General features: G+C 34.1%; 1 protein-coding gene across 2 annotated transcripts; it reads right to left on the bottom strand.

The window, feature by feature from the left end:
- Positions 1-1,973: 1,973 nt before the first annotated feature.
- LOC111999981 (pentatricopeptide repeat-containing protein At1g76280) lies at positions 1,974-13,942 on the bottom strand. Of its 2 annotated transcripts, XM_065782201.1 has the most exons (14): positions 13,522-13,940; positions 13,352-13,412; positions 13,091-13,148; positions 11,869-12,062; positions 10,535-10,642; positions 9,999-10,181; positions 9,369-9,866; positions 9,023-9,118; positions 8,712-8,885; positions 7,712-7,939; positions 6,881-7,024; positions 6,588-6,776; positions 4,081-4,200; positions 1,974-2,923 (listed from the first exon to the last, which is right to left on the bottom strand). In XM_065782201.1, exons 1-14 carry the CDS (start codon positions 13,533-13,535, stop codon positions 2,519-2,521), a joined length of 2,472 nt encoding a protein of 823 aa, XP_065638273.1. In that variant the 5' UTR covers positions 13,536-13,940; the 3' UTR covers positions 1,974-2,518. The 2 variants fall into 2 exon arrangements, with proteins under 2 accessions (XP_065638273.1, XP_065638274.1); XM_065782202.1 differs by lacking the exon at positions 1,974-2,923 and having other exon boundaries at positions 4,184-4,272; positions 13,522-13,942.
- Between the last annotated feature and the right edge of the window lie 1,465 nt (positions 13,943-15,407).

Consider the following 15,407-nt stretch of genomic DNA (forward strand, 5'->3'; position numbering starts at 1 on the left):
GCACCTTAATGTCACTCGTATCTCTTCCCTTTGCCCAGATGTGGAGGCCAAAATAGACCAAAGTGGTTGGAAATAGGCCAAAATGTTACGATGATGTGGTTTAATAGAAGCGTAACAATAATAAATGATATGTTTCAACTTTTAGATATTATATAGATACAAATCGTAGATCTACGTGATGCATGGAAATAAAAAATTATTTTGTATTGAAATATAATTAAGGGTGTTTACCAAACCGCAATAATTGCACCAAAATTGCTCTCAAAATAGCATAACCGTACTGCACCATAACTAACAGTGCATTGTATCGCATGGTGCAGTGCAATTTCTGGTTTTATAATAAGAAAACTACATAAATCACACTGCATTGCATTCTCTTTATATATTAATATATTTAATTTTTTAATATTAAATATATTATTAATAGTTTAATAACTCTAGTTTTTAACAAACAAAAAAAAAAAAGTTTAATAACCCAAGTAAGTGTTGATTCGGAAAGCCAATCTAAAATAAAGAAAAACTAGCTTAATAGTTTAAAATTTTATCGAAAACAAAGAGAAAAATTAGTTTTGGGCTACACAAGAAAAACCCAAAATTTGAAAAATATTCTGGCTTCAAACTGTATCTTATATTTCGCATCGAACAAGTGACTAGAAAGATGAGATGCAGTTATGATTTTGGCTAAACTCTAAACTGCATTGCATCGCACATGCGTACGCAAAAATGAGGGGCAATGCGGTTATGGTTTTGGCTAAACTGCACCGCAAAGTGCGATGCTAAAAATGGCCTAAAACCGCATCACACTGCACTGCACTCTGAACACTCCTAAATATAATGCATAATTTTTCCTCTAAAATTTTTGAAGATAATTTGTTCCCTCTAAAAGTTAAACAATTTCTATTCGTTTCAATTAAGTCTACTTTGGTCCAATTTGGTCCACTTGGTCCAATTTGGTTCATTCGGCCAATTTTGGTTTCTCTTCAGTCCATTTTAGACTAATTGGGCTTTAAATTGATTCTTTTTGTAGGTTTTCTTTTCAATTTTAGCTCAAAATTTTAATTTTTTCTTAATTTTTGGGTTGAAATGTATGAAATTTTATTATATTTGAGCTAAACTCTTTAGTTTTGAGTTAAGAAAATACTAAAATAGATACTAGAAATTAGAAATATGAGACCTAAAAATGCAATAAAAATGATAAATATTCAAAAGTCTTATTTGGTCCACATTGGTTCTATTCGGTTCATTCTGTCATTTTTGGTCCAATTTGGTCCAATTCAGTCCTATTTAGTCCATCCACTAAAGTTCTATTCGGTCCAATTCTGTTTTTTTTAGTCATATTCGGTCCACTTCGATCCAATTCGGTCCATTCAGTCTACATTAGCTCTATTCTGTCCATATTGGTCCTATTCTGTCCACTTTGGTTCTATTTAGTCCATTCTGCCTACTTTGGTTTTATTTGGTCCTATTCGGTCCATTCTATCCATTATGATCCACTTTAGTCATATTCGGTCACTTTGGTCCATTTTTTCCACTTTGGTTGTATTCAGTCCATTTTATCCATTTCAGTCCTATTCAGTCCACATTGGTCCTATTCGTCCACTTTGGTCCAATTTGTCCACTTCAGTCCTATTTGGTCCACCTTGTTTATATTCGGTCTATTTAATCATTTTGGTGCACTTCAATCTATTTTTGTACACTTACATGAAAAAACATGTTTGGGTTGAAAGTTCCTACTCTAAATCCAAATTTATTATAAAAAATATATATAAATCTTAAAATCATAATATCTAAAATCTTAAGCACATTATTTATTGTTGCTACGCTTTTGTTGAGCCGTATTAATGCAGCAACATTTCAGTTTATTTCAGTACGACTAAATTGAAGTGAAAATATTTCTAAACATAAACACCACGTCACCACGAATATTCATTGATAGGTAAAAGAAGGTAAAGGTAGTCAATTTTCTGACATCATTGCTGAAAGTGCTTCTCATCTTATTCCTCTTTAGTTAGTAACTCTGACACGGGATTGCAATGAATCATGTTCGCAATTAAATATACATTTCAAACAATTTCATCTTGCTGGTCGTAAATTATAAAGAAAAAAATTAATGATACATCAAACCATATCGCCGCCCCACCCATTATTGGTGGTTTTTGTGCTGTAAAATTCGCAGTGAGAGAATTTTCTTACACACATCTCGGATTTTCTTAAGTTCTTAAAAGGTTAGCTGATTTGCTTCGCGAGAAAATTGCAACTAGTCCTGTGAGTATCACCGACTCCACATCTTGCTTCTTCTTTTTTTTTTTATTTTTTTTTTTTTTTTTTTTGGGTTTTTATGGCTTCATAACTCTAGTACTTATACAGTATACTTTTGGAGCCTGTCAGACAGTCACTGATAAACTAAGAAGTTATATCCTCTGTTAACTATCAAGACGTGCATAGCCCTTACCATATGACAATTAAGAGCAACTCAAAAGATCAGAGTTGATCCAAACAAATCTCATTCTTACATCGATTAGGCAGCCCTTTTTCTGCTATCATAGTTTCTTGAGAGTCTTCTCGCCCACGGGCTTTGATCAGGTGAACAAGACACTGGGAACCCAGCCATGGCACACCACCTCAAATTCAAAAGTGCAACGGCAATGTTTTCCTCAGAATTTTTGAACAATTCGAGTATCCGTGACTCTGTTTCTAAGTCTTCAGAAAGGATGAAATCGTCTTCAAATTCCATCTTTTCATGATCAATTCCATCTTCTTCACTCAACATACGCATACTCAAAACCTGAAATGCTTCAAAAGCTGTGCTGTGAAAACCACGATCCACATATGTAGAGAACACATAATAGCAGGTTGATGGATCAGGATGGATTTTCTCTTGGTGCATCATCTCAACAATAAACTCAATTACATCAATCCTTCCCTGAGATATGAAATAAGAAATAGAGAAATTAACAATGTTTCAAAAAAAAAAAACAACTAGACTGACATGCCCAAGAAATTATAAATCAAACCACATTTTTTATTTTTTATAATTCAATAGTTAGGAGTGGGGGAATTTGAACCCTAGCTGTCTCCATTTAAAACAACAATCAACTAGTTGAGCTACATGGCTCTTGGCAAACATAAGGTACCATGACTATACTTATATAGGTCGAACATAAGGTACTATATAATTTTAATATCCTGGTTGAGGATTTACTGCTTAGTTATCACACTTGTGATAACATATTGACTTATCAAAAAAATGTGTATAAAAGAAAAAATTATAATGGCTTATTTAACCAAGCAAGCATCTAGCGCATGTTTTGACATCCATTGGAAGATAATTTGCACTAACATCTGCTGTATTTTATATTAAAGCACAAGTGCATCATTGCATGTATTGTCATGATACCATTGGGAAGGGCACCAAATAAGTAGGTCTGGCAATAAAGGGTCTAGAGGGGCTAATTTGGAAATCAGATAAAGATATGCATTTGACCCAAAGAAAAAAATGTGATGCAAAAATAGGCAGCAGGTGAGGTGTTCTTGCCCTTTCAACTCTCATTGACATGGAGGTGAATCTTGGAAGTTGCCCAAATAGAAGACAATATTAGAAGCTCAAGTTAAAAAAAGAAATATTCCAATAGATGTCATTATTTCCATACATATGTGCACAGGTGCTGTGTGGATTTGTGGTATAGAAAAGGTAAGAACTTTTAAGTTTTAAACAGCAACATCGATATAGAAATATAATTCTATTTTGTAATGTACATATGTATGAAGTGCATGAATGCATGATAGCTTGCACACATAACTGATGATGTTCACAGATCAGACCCAATCAATTAATAGAGAAAAAAGCAACCATCTAAAATTAATAGTGTAACAAGGTTCACAAAGCAACCTGAAACTTGCTTTTCCAGTATCTAAGGAATGACAAGCGAAGCATGTGTGAAATGTAAACAATCTGTGAGATAATTATTTTTATTTTGACCATCTTTAAGTTTTTAAAATTGAAGAAATGCAAAAGGTTTCAGTTTTGATGCCTAAAAGGAAGAGATATGGGAAGGGAGAAGAGGACATGAGATACAGTACCCTTTCATATGCTTTTTGAAGAATGGTATTAAATAACAGTACATCAAGATCAAGTCCTTCCGAGCATGCTTGATCCAAACGATTCAATGCTTCATCAAAATTCTCTTCTTCCAACAGAATCTGAAACAAATTAAGCTCAGCATTGAGTATGATTCCATAGCCAGTGTATATTTTGTGTTATCAACACCAAACCTGACAATCATAGAAAATATTATATATTATATAATAAAAGTTGGAGCTTTTGCGCCAAGTGGTTCAATGTATGTATAGACATTGTATAATGGATTTTTACCATGTGGCTCATTAATTATTAAGATAGATCACTTTTAATAAAACTCTACTATCAAAATAACAAGTGACTTATTAATCGTCAGATAGTTTATTCTAGGCAAAACTCTATTACCTAACTTTTAAGAAATTTTTAAAAAATACTACTCCAACTAAAATTCTATTACCAAAATTTCAAGGAAAATTTAAAATAAGGTTTTTTATTTATTTTAATTATTTTGATAATTTGATCATCTGTCATAATTTTTTGTTTTATTATAACAAAAGTTACTTAATACATACTGTGTTTGCGGTGTTTCATGTTTGTACCAAGTGGCTCAACATGTGGTTTTTTTCCCCTCTCTTCATAACCATATGTGGTGGTTTAACATATGTATTACACATCATAAATTTAATATGTTTTTCCCGTGTAGCTGATTGATTATTTAGATGTTAATTTAATCTAGGTGAAACTCTATTAATTTTTTGAGTGCCTCACTAATTATTAAGATAGTTTTGATTATTTTCTTTAATTACATAAATTTTATAATTAAACTGCGCATTGCATGGGCATACTACTAATTTTAGTGATAAATTAGCATGCATTCTTTACAACAATAAGTAGCTAACTGATGGCATAATAGTCAATGACTCAATATACCGACGGGCTCCTCACATTCTTGGATAAATAATACTCTATACTTTGCTATTCTTGGATAAATAATACTCCATACTTTGCCCTTACTTAACAAAAATTTCAAAAAATTGTTTTCTTTCTTCAGGATAACTTATCAAAAAAATTAATCATCATCTATTATGACATATCACTCTGCTAATGACAAAGTATGTTGTAATATTGAGGCATGACAACAAACAAAGGAACTCTTCCAACATATTGCCTGAAAAGCAATGCTTGAAAATAATTTGGGAATTGGGTGATCAAGAAGCATCTTTCATATGCTTAAATAACTAATATAAGGATGTGAACACTAAAAAATTACAAGATAGGAGTAGCTATCAGAAAAGGGAGGGACAAGGCAGCAGAGAATATAAATATACTGCATTTCAGCAAAAAAAAAAAAAAGGTATACTGCATTTAATATATGAGCACTATAGGGTAGCACCTGCTGATGAGGAAAAATTGGTAGTGATGAAGTAGAAGATTATGAACTGAACTGAATGGGTCACTAGGGTGATAAGAAATTGGAAAGAACGTGGGTCAAATCTATATGCAAAAAGGAGTTTATGAGATCAAAATTGTTGAGTTGAGTTGACTATGAGATTAAAATGGTTGGCCAACACAGGCCATGAGAAGATATTTAGACAATTAGTAAGATGGAACTGAGTTTTGAGTGATCTAACTTCATCCCATAAAACTGATTATTTGTATTTGTGAAAATATAAGCTGAAACTTTCCCACAAGAACAGTAAGATTTTTAAGTGTTGTTAAGCCAACTTATAAAGTTATCTGCCATTTATTTCAATAAGAGATGTTTCTTGGCAAGGGAAACAAATAGAAGTAAAAGTTGAGTTTTACACTTTTTGAACTGAATAAGTATTTTGCCCAATCCCCCAATTGTGCACATAATGTCAAATCATTAATTTTAGTTGGGGTCTGCAATTCTACTATGGCAATTTGAATTTGAAGGGCAATCCTAATATAATGATAAAAGATTCGAATCAGATTTGTAATATTTCCAAATTCAGTTATGAGTTATGACTATAACATTGTGCATAGTTGGTATGCTAACATGCAACCATGGTTCAGCTTCAAATGAAGTGTGTTCATAATTTGCAAGCAAACTAAATCAATGCGAAGAATTGGAAATTGATAAAGTAAATTGTGGAGGAAGGTTTTGGAGTATAGAAAAAAGAAATAAGTTAAGACATAAGATTACTTTATAAGTTAGCAGTACTTTGCACAAATTACACTTTCTTTTCTTTTTCTTTTTATTTATTTATTAATTTTTATAGATTAGATAAGATTTGAACCTATGGAATCCACTCCATGATGATTGCTCTTTATCATCAAGCCAAGACACTAATTGATTTTTGGTGTAGGCAAGACTTGAACTCATGTCCCTTATTCGATGACAAATAACTTTATTAGTTGAGCTAATTAGAACCGACCTCTTTCTTGTTACATACATTCAAAGGCCACAGTTTTGTTAGATGCATAATATTTCAGACCACATACTGCTGGGACCAGAAAGTACTAAGAAGTAAGAAGTAAGAATTACCTTTATGAGAGCAGTGTAAGTTAATGTTTGTGGATAAAACCCATCACGCACCATCATAGAAACCAGTGCACATGCAGATTTGAAGCATCTTGAAATACTACAACAATCAATCATTATGTTATAAGTTGCAGCATCTGGGGGGATACCACATGACTTCATATTTTTGAATATTTCTACTACCATCTGACTCTGCATGTCAACCATAAATAATACAGATAAACATTTGATAAATTACACCAATGCGGTATGGAATAGCAACTAAAATGATTAAAGGTAGAGTGGAAAGTACTTACTTCCTTAGCCTCAACAAGTGAATGCAACACTGTATTATAGATTGGTGTTCCTATATAAGTGTTACTACGGCAGAAAAGGTTCTCTGCCACTTGTAAATACTGGATCAGCTCTCGTATCATTCCCTCAGCTCCAAGGGCTTTCAACTGAAGGGAAGAAAAATGGAATGAATACCATAGCTGGGGTCCTGAGCAATAAAAACAAAAATGTCTACTACAATAGCTTCAGGTCAGATGATTTTAGTTAAAGCACTTTGTTAATAATAAGAGGCCGATGCAAGCAAAATGTAATAGAACTGTATCAATTTCCATTCAATCCAAATGAAATACTATCAGTGCAACAATGGGACAAAAGCAGTTTTAACCCAAAAATAGCATCAGACAGATTCTATGTACCAAGAAAACATTAGGGAAAAAAAATTGTAAATTATTTAGTCAATAAAGATTTCTTCCCCAATCCAGGTCAATAAAAATCAAAGAGTTTATCCTAAATAGGAGGAAAACCTAAATTGCACCGTGCCACCATTTACGTACCGTGGACCATGGTCTAACTAGGGAAACACCATGTCACTGGTTTCTGTAAACATCAGTACACACAAGTTCACCTCATTATCTCACAAATGGATGGAAAAGTGTATGGGTAAATACTAAGAAATTACCCAAAGCAATAATTCGATCTTTATTTTTTTATTTTTGATAAGATTGCAATACGAATTAATGCACCAGCCGGGAATCGAACCCGGGTCTGTAATAATTCAATCTTTATTTAAGCAGTCATCTCTGTTTCAGTCAGTTTTAAATTAAGAGGACTGCAATAACGAGGCTAGGAGTTACCAGGTTCTTCATTGATAAAAGACTGTGCTGAACACCATTTTTCGCCATATCCATTTCAATAGCATTTATTCTTTTAGCAGCGTCAACCTGTGACAGCATATTGCCCTCTTCATATGGGGCATTCACGTTACCAAATAATGAAAACAACTGCTCATATGTCTTGATATCTGGCAGAATCTTCAAGAGTTTCATTTTAGCCAATATCTTCACAGCACGTTCAGGTTGGTCCTACAGAATTAGTGCAATGTCATTTTGAATTGCTGGAGAGAATAATAAAAACCAGAAAGCATTCGCAATCTAGTGCGTGAATTTCAACTGATTGATGAACACAAATAACCATTTTATGCAGATGAATTTGTACAGAATCAGTTGTGAAAAAATCCTAATGATGCTTCTATAGTGACACCCAAGCTAACATAAATGACTTGCTCAATTTGCCTAGCACCTTACTATCAGAGCCAAATAAGCAATAACTTCTCCTAAATCAAGAATAAAAGGAGCACAATTTGCATCAAGGCTGCTTATTCCAAGCAAACCCTAATACTGATTCTTAGGTCCTACCTTTGTTTTATTCTTCTTATATTTCCCAAACACAAGTCCCCCTCTAAGAGTCTATTGCCCTGCATCAATGAGAAATGCAACTTTTTGTTTTTGATAGATACTATAGAATTTTAACCTATGGTGTCCACACAATCGCTCTTTATCATTAGGCCCAAGACACCAATTGGTTTTTGGTGTAGGCAGGGCTTAAATCCCAAATCTCTTATTCAAAGGAAAAATATTTTATCAACCGAACTAATTGGAACTCACACCATCAATGAGTATGTAAATTATCAATTCAAAATTAATAAATTTGTGTAAACCCAAAAATATTCACGTGTTTATGAATCAGAAGATACACATTCTATACACTCATACAACATATATCCTTTTGCACCCAATTTGATACATATCATCTGATAAGTACCATGTAGAGTTTCACATTAAAATATTAACTCACCATTCTGTCACATGCTGCAAGAAAAGCATTATAAGGATGAGGATATGAACATTCAGAAATTTGATCCAGCAGAGACTCTGCTAAATCCAGTTCTAGCACCTTGCTGCAACCCATTGAAAGGGTGGCAAGAGTTGAATCATAGGGCTTCAAATTACTCTGTTGCATTACTTTTAACTGCAAAATCATGGTGAAAGAAGAAAACATCTCTTATTTAAAACGAAGATCAAATAGGAAATAAAAGATATTTAGCAAGTTTGCAGAAAACAAGTTCTTAAGACAACTGATTTATGAAGTAAACCAACATAGCTTACCACTTCCATCCCATCATTGTAACCTCTTTCAGAAACAACTGCTCTAACAAAACCATCATATGTATGGCTTGACGGTTGCAACCCAAGATTTTTCATCTAGACAAAATAAGATGGACCCTAATGTAAGTACACAATAAGATGCTGATTTGATAATGAATCACATGCATGACAAGTTAAGGACAAAAGGAAAAAGTGAAACATTAATGCACAAGATCAATGGTAACATAATTTCCAATGAAAAAAAAAATTGTTTGCTGATTTCCACTGCAATAAAGATTTGGTTTATCAGAAGAGAAGGTTCGGGCATAACAAAACAATGGCAAGCTTAATGAACAGGTTATCCTACCTGTATGATTAATTGCTCTGCCAACCCACAATTTTGAGCTTGTGCACATGCATGTATCACATCACTGAACGACCACCTCAAAACTTTCTTTACAGGCATGTTTTCATATCTATTAAGCACACCTAGTCTTCCACTCTCAGCTCCTCTAATTTCTAAGCTAGAAGTAGTGCATTGTTCTATGTTATGGTATGCAGAAGGAATAAAATGTTCATTACCCTCCAAGTCAAACTTCTTCGAGCATAATTCGCCATTTGAAGGTATAGGAATGTCTATTCTGTAGGGGTACAGCTTTCCTTCAGTAGTTCTATTAGCGAAAATGCTTCCCCTGATGACTAAAGCCACCATATGTTGCAATGTCTGATATGCAGATTCTAAATCTCCCAACCTTGTAAAAGACCAAATGAACTTTCGCAGAGAAATAATGCTGAAACTGTAGTGTTTGACATACTCCTTCCAAATCTCATGAACAGCAGACAGGTTTTTCTGCCAAACTGCAAGCTGAAACAACAAAAAACATAAAGAAAAGAATAATTATCACTTAATAATTGTATGTGGCTTTTGCCTTTGAGATAATGAAGAAAAAAGAATAACAAGAATCATACATACACCAACACTGTTCAGTTTACACACCTTGAGAAGCTCTGAATATGTCACTTCATTCTTTCCCACCATTTGACGCTCCATCAGATCTAAACATTGATTGGCATGAAATATATTTCGCATTTTGGCGCAAGCTCTGAGGAAACTATTGTACACAGATAGAATTGGATAGATGCCTTGCCTTTCTCCAAGAAAATTTATTAAATTAAAGGCCTGATCAAGGTACAACACACAAGAATGTTTAGTTCATTATAACTGCAGTTTAGAAATAGACAGCACTTGTATCAATTAACATGAAAGTTAAAGGTACATGCATTACAGCCATAACTGCAATTGTAATTCCAGATATTACCTATCACAGATGAATTCCTATCCACACACACACACACACACACACACACACAACCCTTCCTAGGATACGGCCACATAAACCCATCTAATAACTTGCTGTTCAAGAAACAAAATTAAAAAATTGGTAATGTGTATGACATCAAACTAATCAACACACTAAAACCAGCACATATGATTATGAAAATACCACTTAAGTTTGTATAATTGGCTTATACCTCCTCCAAGTAACCCCCTTTACAAAGAGCTCGTACAATAAGCAAATAGCATATTTCGTTCAGGCCAATCTCTCTTTCCTCCATTAACCTCAAAGTCTCCATGACAAACTGCATGACAAAAAAAAAAATTCCATGAATGTTACACCCAAAAAGAATTAATCTGTAATTTTGGGACTAGAGTGTCAACAACAGTGAGCATTCTCATGCAGGATAAAAGGTAGAAGATATGGGATACCATTCTCACCTTCCAAGGGTGAGCCAAATTTAATAGGAGCATGGTATAGTTACCCACCACTAGATGCATTCTCAAAGAGTTCTCCACTTAAGAATATAACTAGATGTAAGATTGCGTATGAACAATTTGTTAACTTTTATTTAATTTCTTTCAGAGTCTCAACAAACAGAGGTCAGGATAGGATTTTCTCATTGTGGGGGCAACGTGAGAGTAAGAACGAATAAAAATGCAGAATTGGGGTGTTCAGAATTGTTAAAAGCACACTTGGCATGCTTAATGCTCAAAGCCCCAATGTCTCAACGTTTTTGCTTGGCCAAAGCAGAGCTTGTTAAATGAAGCAAGCTTCATACACACTTTTCTGGTGCTTTTGAAAGAAGCACAAAACCTGCCTAGGCACACCTTTTTACCTTCATTTTTTATTAAAAGAATATATGAAATTAATATTAATCACTTGATCTTGAAGACATGGACCACTGATTTATTATAAAAACACTATTATTTAGCTGTTGTACCACACAAAAGGTTTCTTGTGCCTTTTGGTCATTGCCTTTTACATATATTTTGACTGAACCATATACTTTATTTTGCTCATAGTAAAACATAAGAGAATTATTTAGAATGTTATGTCTTAACTTTATATGAATAGATTATTATTAGATCATCCATTGATAATTGTTTTCAAATTTAATACATACAAACTTTAAGAAATCAAAAAAAGTTGTGTAAATTTTGAATATAAAAACTTTGTGCAATTACACAATCTATTTGAGCTAATAGGAAAAAATATTACCATATTGAGTTTATTAACTTCTTTAATTATATGTATGAAACTTTATATTAGAGGATATTACTCATCATGTATGAAAAATGTGCAAAAAAAAAAAAAAAAAAAAAAAAAAAAAAAAAATCAGGCACGTATTCGCGCTTAGGTTCTAAGAGACCTATGTGCTTAAGTGTGCTTGACACTTCTACCAACACTGTGGAGGGGCCCAAGGGGGACGGCTATGAATTCATTCATAGTGATAGAGGATCTGGTGCAGAAATCTACCTCCATGCACAAATATGTGAGTGAACTAGAATTCAATTTCGTTCAGCTTACCAGTGGATCAGGAGATCTGGCACAGTAGTTAAGAATATGAACAAAATCATCAGGTCTCAATGAGTGGTTTCCATGGCCAAGATCTAAAAGCAGATTAGAAGCTTTGCTTCTGTCACCCAAGTGAAGTGCATCAACAATTTGCATCTGCATGGATCTTGTAGTTGATTCTGTTCCATACACCAAAAATTCAAGACCTGCATTTGGAATTCTACACACTCAAGATTTCTTCAAAAGAAAAAAAGAACATGAACTCGATCAATCACTTCTTCATATTTACCATACCACAACCAAAAATTATTGTATGCATTGATTCATCTATATAAAAAGACATTTTAAACTACATGAAATCTGAGCAATCAAACGTTCATTTGTTTCAATACAGTCAAAGTTAAAATTGAATGTATATGCATTCTTCCAAGATCAAGAGATACTGAATATCGAGCCAATATTAAGTACAAAAGCACATGCTAAAATCTGATTTGAGAGAGAATCCAGCCAAGAATAGAGTAGAATGATGAAACAGATTCACAAGCCAACCCAAAACAAAGAGAGCAAAGGCTTTGAGTTTTATTTGGATAGTAGAAAAATGTAGAATAGGACCCAATGATGATTGTTACAGTATACCATGTACATACACAGGCATCATTTTTTTTGTTTCACGCACCAAAAAATATAATTCAAATATGCTAGCTGCCAACAACAACAACAAAGCCTTAGACCCAAATTATGTAGGGTCTGCTATGGATCTTAACAGATTAGTCCAGGTCGGCCGCATGTTTTTTTTTCCTCCATTCTATTCCATCTGAATTTATAATCTATGTTACTTCCTTAATTAACACATGCATATTTCCTGCTTCTACTAATATTTTTTTTGGCCTTTCTCTACAGTTTTTTGAATCCTCAACTTGAATTAACTCTTCCCTAACGGTACATCAATCGTTTTCCTCAGAACAAGACCAAACCATCTCAAGCGACTCTCCCTCATCTTTTCAATAACAAGGGCCACCCCCATCTTTAAGCGGATTTCATCATATTTACATATGCTAACCACAGAGTGAAAAATGATTACCCTAATTCTGAACCCAAATGCCATAAATTAACAAGATTTTGAAAAGAGTTGGTGACATTTGGGCACAAATAAACAGCTTAAGATAACAGCAGTGATTATATTATATGTTCCACTACAAACATATTACAAATTGACGCTTCTTAGATTATTTACCCTTTGATGTAGTAAGGGCTCGTGAATACCCCATATTTTCAGCCACATTTCTTCGTCCCTGTAACAATAATGATTGTCAAAAAAAAAAAAAAAAAATCATTTCCTTTCTTTTCTTAGGATTTGAAAAGTAGTTGCTTTAAATTCCGAGCTTTTCTCAGCTACCAAACAGTGTACATTGCAGATGAAAAAGAAAAAGAAAAAGAAAAAGAAAGCATTCACTATTTAACTGAATTGGATAAAATTCATAGTACAGAGACGTACATGTTGGCGCGGTTTTGATTTGAGCAAAGAGTCCGCAATTGAACGCAGAGGAAACCTCGCTCTGTGAAAGAAAACAACGAGGTGATTGTTAGGGCATATGTGTACGGATTATGCTAATCCGATAGTGAACGAAATTTATAGTAGGTAGTGTAGTGTAGTGTGATACTCACAGTGGTCTGTGCATATTTTTGGAAATTTCTCAGTATAGCTAGAACTTGTTCATGAATAGCGGTTCCTCTGAGTAGAGCTTGTCTGAGTCGCCGTTCACCACCGCGAACCGCTACTCGCCGTTGGATATAGCCACCGCGATCCACTTGCCGATGAGATTTAGCCAAAGATAGACCCCTCCCCTTCTAGGTGTTTTTTTCGGTTCTCAAGATATTTACAAATATGCCATCGAGAAATTGCAAACGGTAATTTTGGTCTTCGACGCCGTTAGTGGCTTCTGGCGATGATGAATTTAGAATTACTGGCTGCGCAACCCAATTTTTAAGTCGGCCCATTATTTACACTCAAGAGGGGAAAAAGGTTTGTTGTATGTATGATCGCAGCGGGCCGGGCTTAAATATCCAAAATTTCTCAACGGGATAAGAGAGAAAATGGATGGGAGTCGCAAAGTTACTACTAAAACCAGTATTATTAATACTGTTTCAGATTTCGTTTCGGTTTGTACAGTAAAATAGAATATTTCAATACTGGCCGATTTCGGCGTATCGTTTCAAGGTGTTTTAGAGTTCCTAAAAAATAATTTATATATATTTTTATAGAATATAAAATTGTCAATCCCAATAAATAAATAACTAAATATCAAATAATACAAATCATTTAGTCTTAACTCTTAAGTCTTAAACATCAATATAACATCAATTTAACATCACACAATAAGAAGATTTACAAGTCAATAACTAAATATCAAATAATACAAATCATTTAGTCTTAACTCTTAAGTCTTAGACATCAATATAATATCAATTTAACATCACACAATAAGAAGATTTACAAGTCAATAACTAAATATCAAATAATAACTTCTAAGTTCTTAACCACAAAACAAATCATAAGAAAAAAAAAATTATGACAGAGGGAGAAGGAATGAACAAACAAAAGACATTATTTATGACAATGTATACCGCAATGACATATCTTAAGTTCTTAACACTTAATCTTAACTCCTAACTCCTAAGTTCTTAATCACACACAAAAAAAAAAAAAAAAAATTAAACAAGCCAAATCCTAGCCGAAATTCACATCTTGGTCGGAATTGTCCGGAATGACCCGAAACAGCCCAAAATCTGACCCGAGGTGGAACATGAGGTATTCTCATACTGGTTTGCATACCGGTATGAAAAATTCCGGCCGATCCGGCCGAAACGGAACGGAATCAATAACAATCTAAAACAAGGAGAAAACAAATGTTTATAATAGAATATATAAAAGAAAACTTAGAGATAGAATTTATATAAAATAATATTATATATAATGTGTACATATATATATATATATATGTGTGTGTGTGGGGGATAAGGGGGTCAGGCCCAAGTTAATGGGCCGAATACCCAGGAGAGGACTGTTTCACATCCGAAGATAAAGATGCGGAGAGTGCAGGGCCCAGAGTGAAGCGGAATCCTCCTGTAGAGAATCAACGCTGTCCGAGAATGATATCTCCAGTCCGAGGAGGACATTACCTGTCCGAGGAAGATATTTTACTTTGATATGATATCGGAGACTAACTGAGTAAGGGAAAAGCCTGATTGATTGTCCGAGGACTCCACCTGATCAAGATAAGCTTAAAACATACTCAGGAACGATAAGGATGAGGAAATATCTGAGGGAAAGGCTGCTGCCACCGTATTCAATGCATTGCAACAGCTTTTCTGGCCGCATTTATGTGGAGAAGACCTCTGAACAGTGCTTCATAACCTACCGCCACTCACACAGAGATGAAAAGAAGCTGCCTGACGTGACAGGTACTTGAGCAAGTTCATGGATGGGGAGCACGTGGACGGTAGAGATGAGAGTGAGAGTGGCTATATAATAGAGGGAGAGGGTTTGAAAC

This window comes from Quercus suber, unplaced genomic scaffold (genome assembly GCF_002906115.3).
Source record: "Quercus suber isolate HL8 unplaced genomic scaffold, Cork oak 2.0 scaffold_293, whole genome shotgun sequence".
NCBI lineage: Eukaryota > Viridiplantae > Streptophyta > Magnoliopsida > Fagales > Fagaceae > Quercus > Quercus suber.

Bases quoted from the DNA above. Each gene is read 5' to 3' on its own strand.
- LOC111999981 (XM_065782201.1), bottom strand. The intron at 7,940-8,711 runs GTGAGTTAATAT...CTAATTCTGTAG, and splicing joins TTGCAGCATGTGACAGAATG to GACCAACCTGAACGTGCTGT. The intron at 7,025-7,711 runs GTAACTCCTAGC...TCTTCCCTTCAG, and splicing joins TTTTATCAATGAAGAACCTG to TTGAAAGCCCTTGGAGCTGA.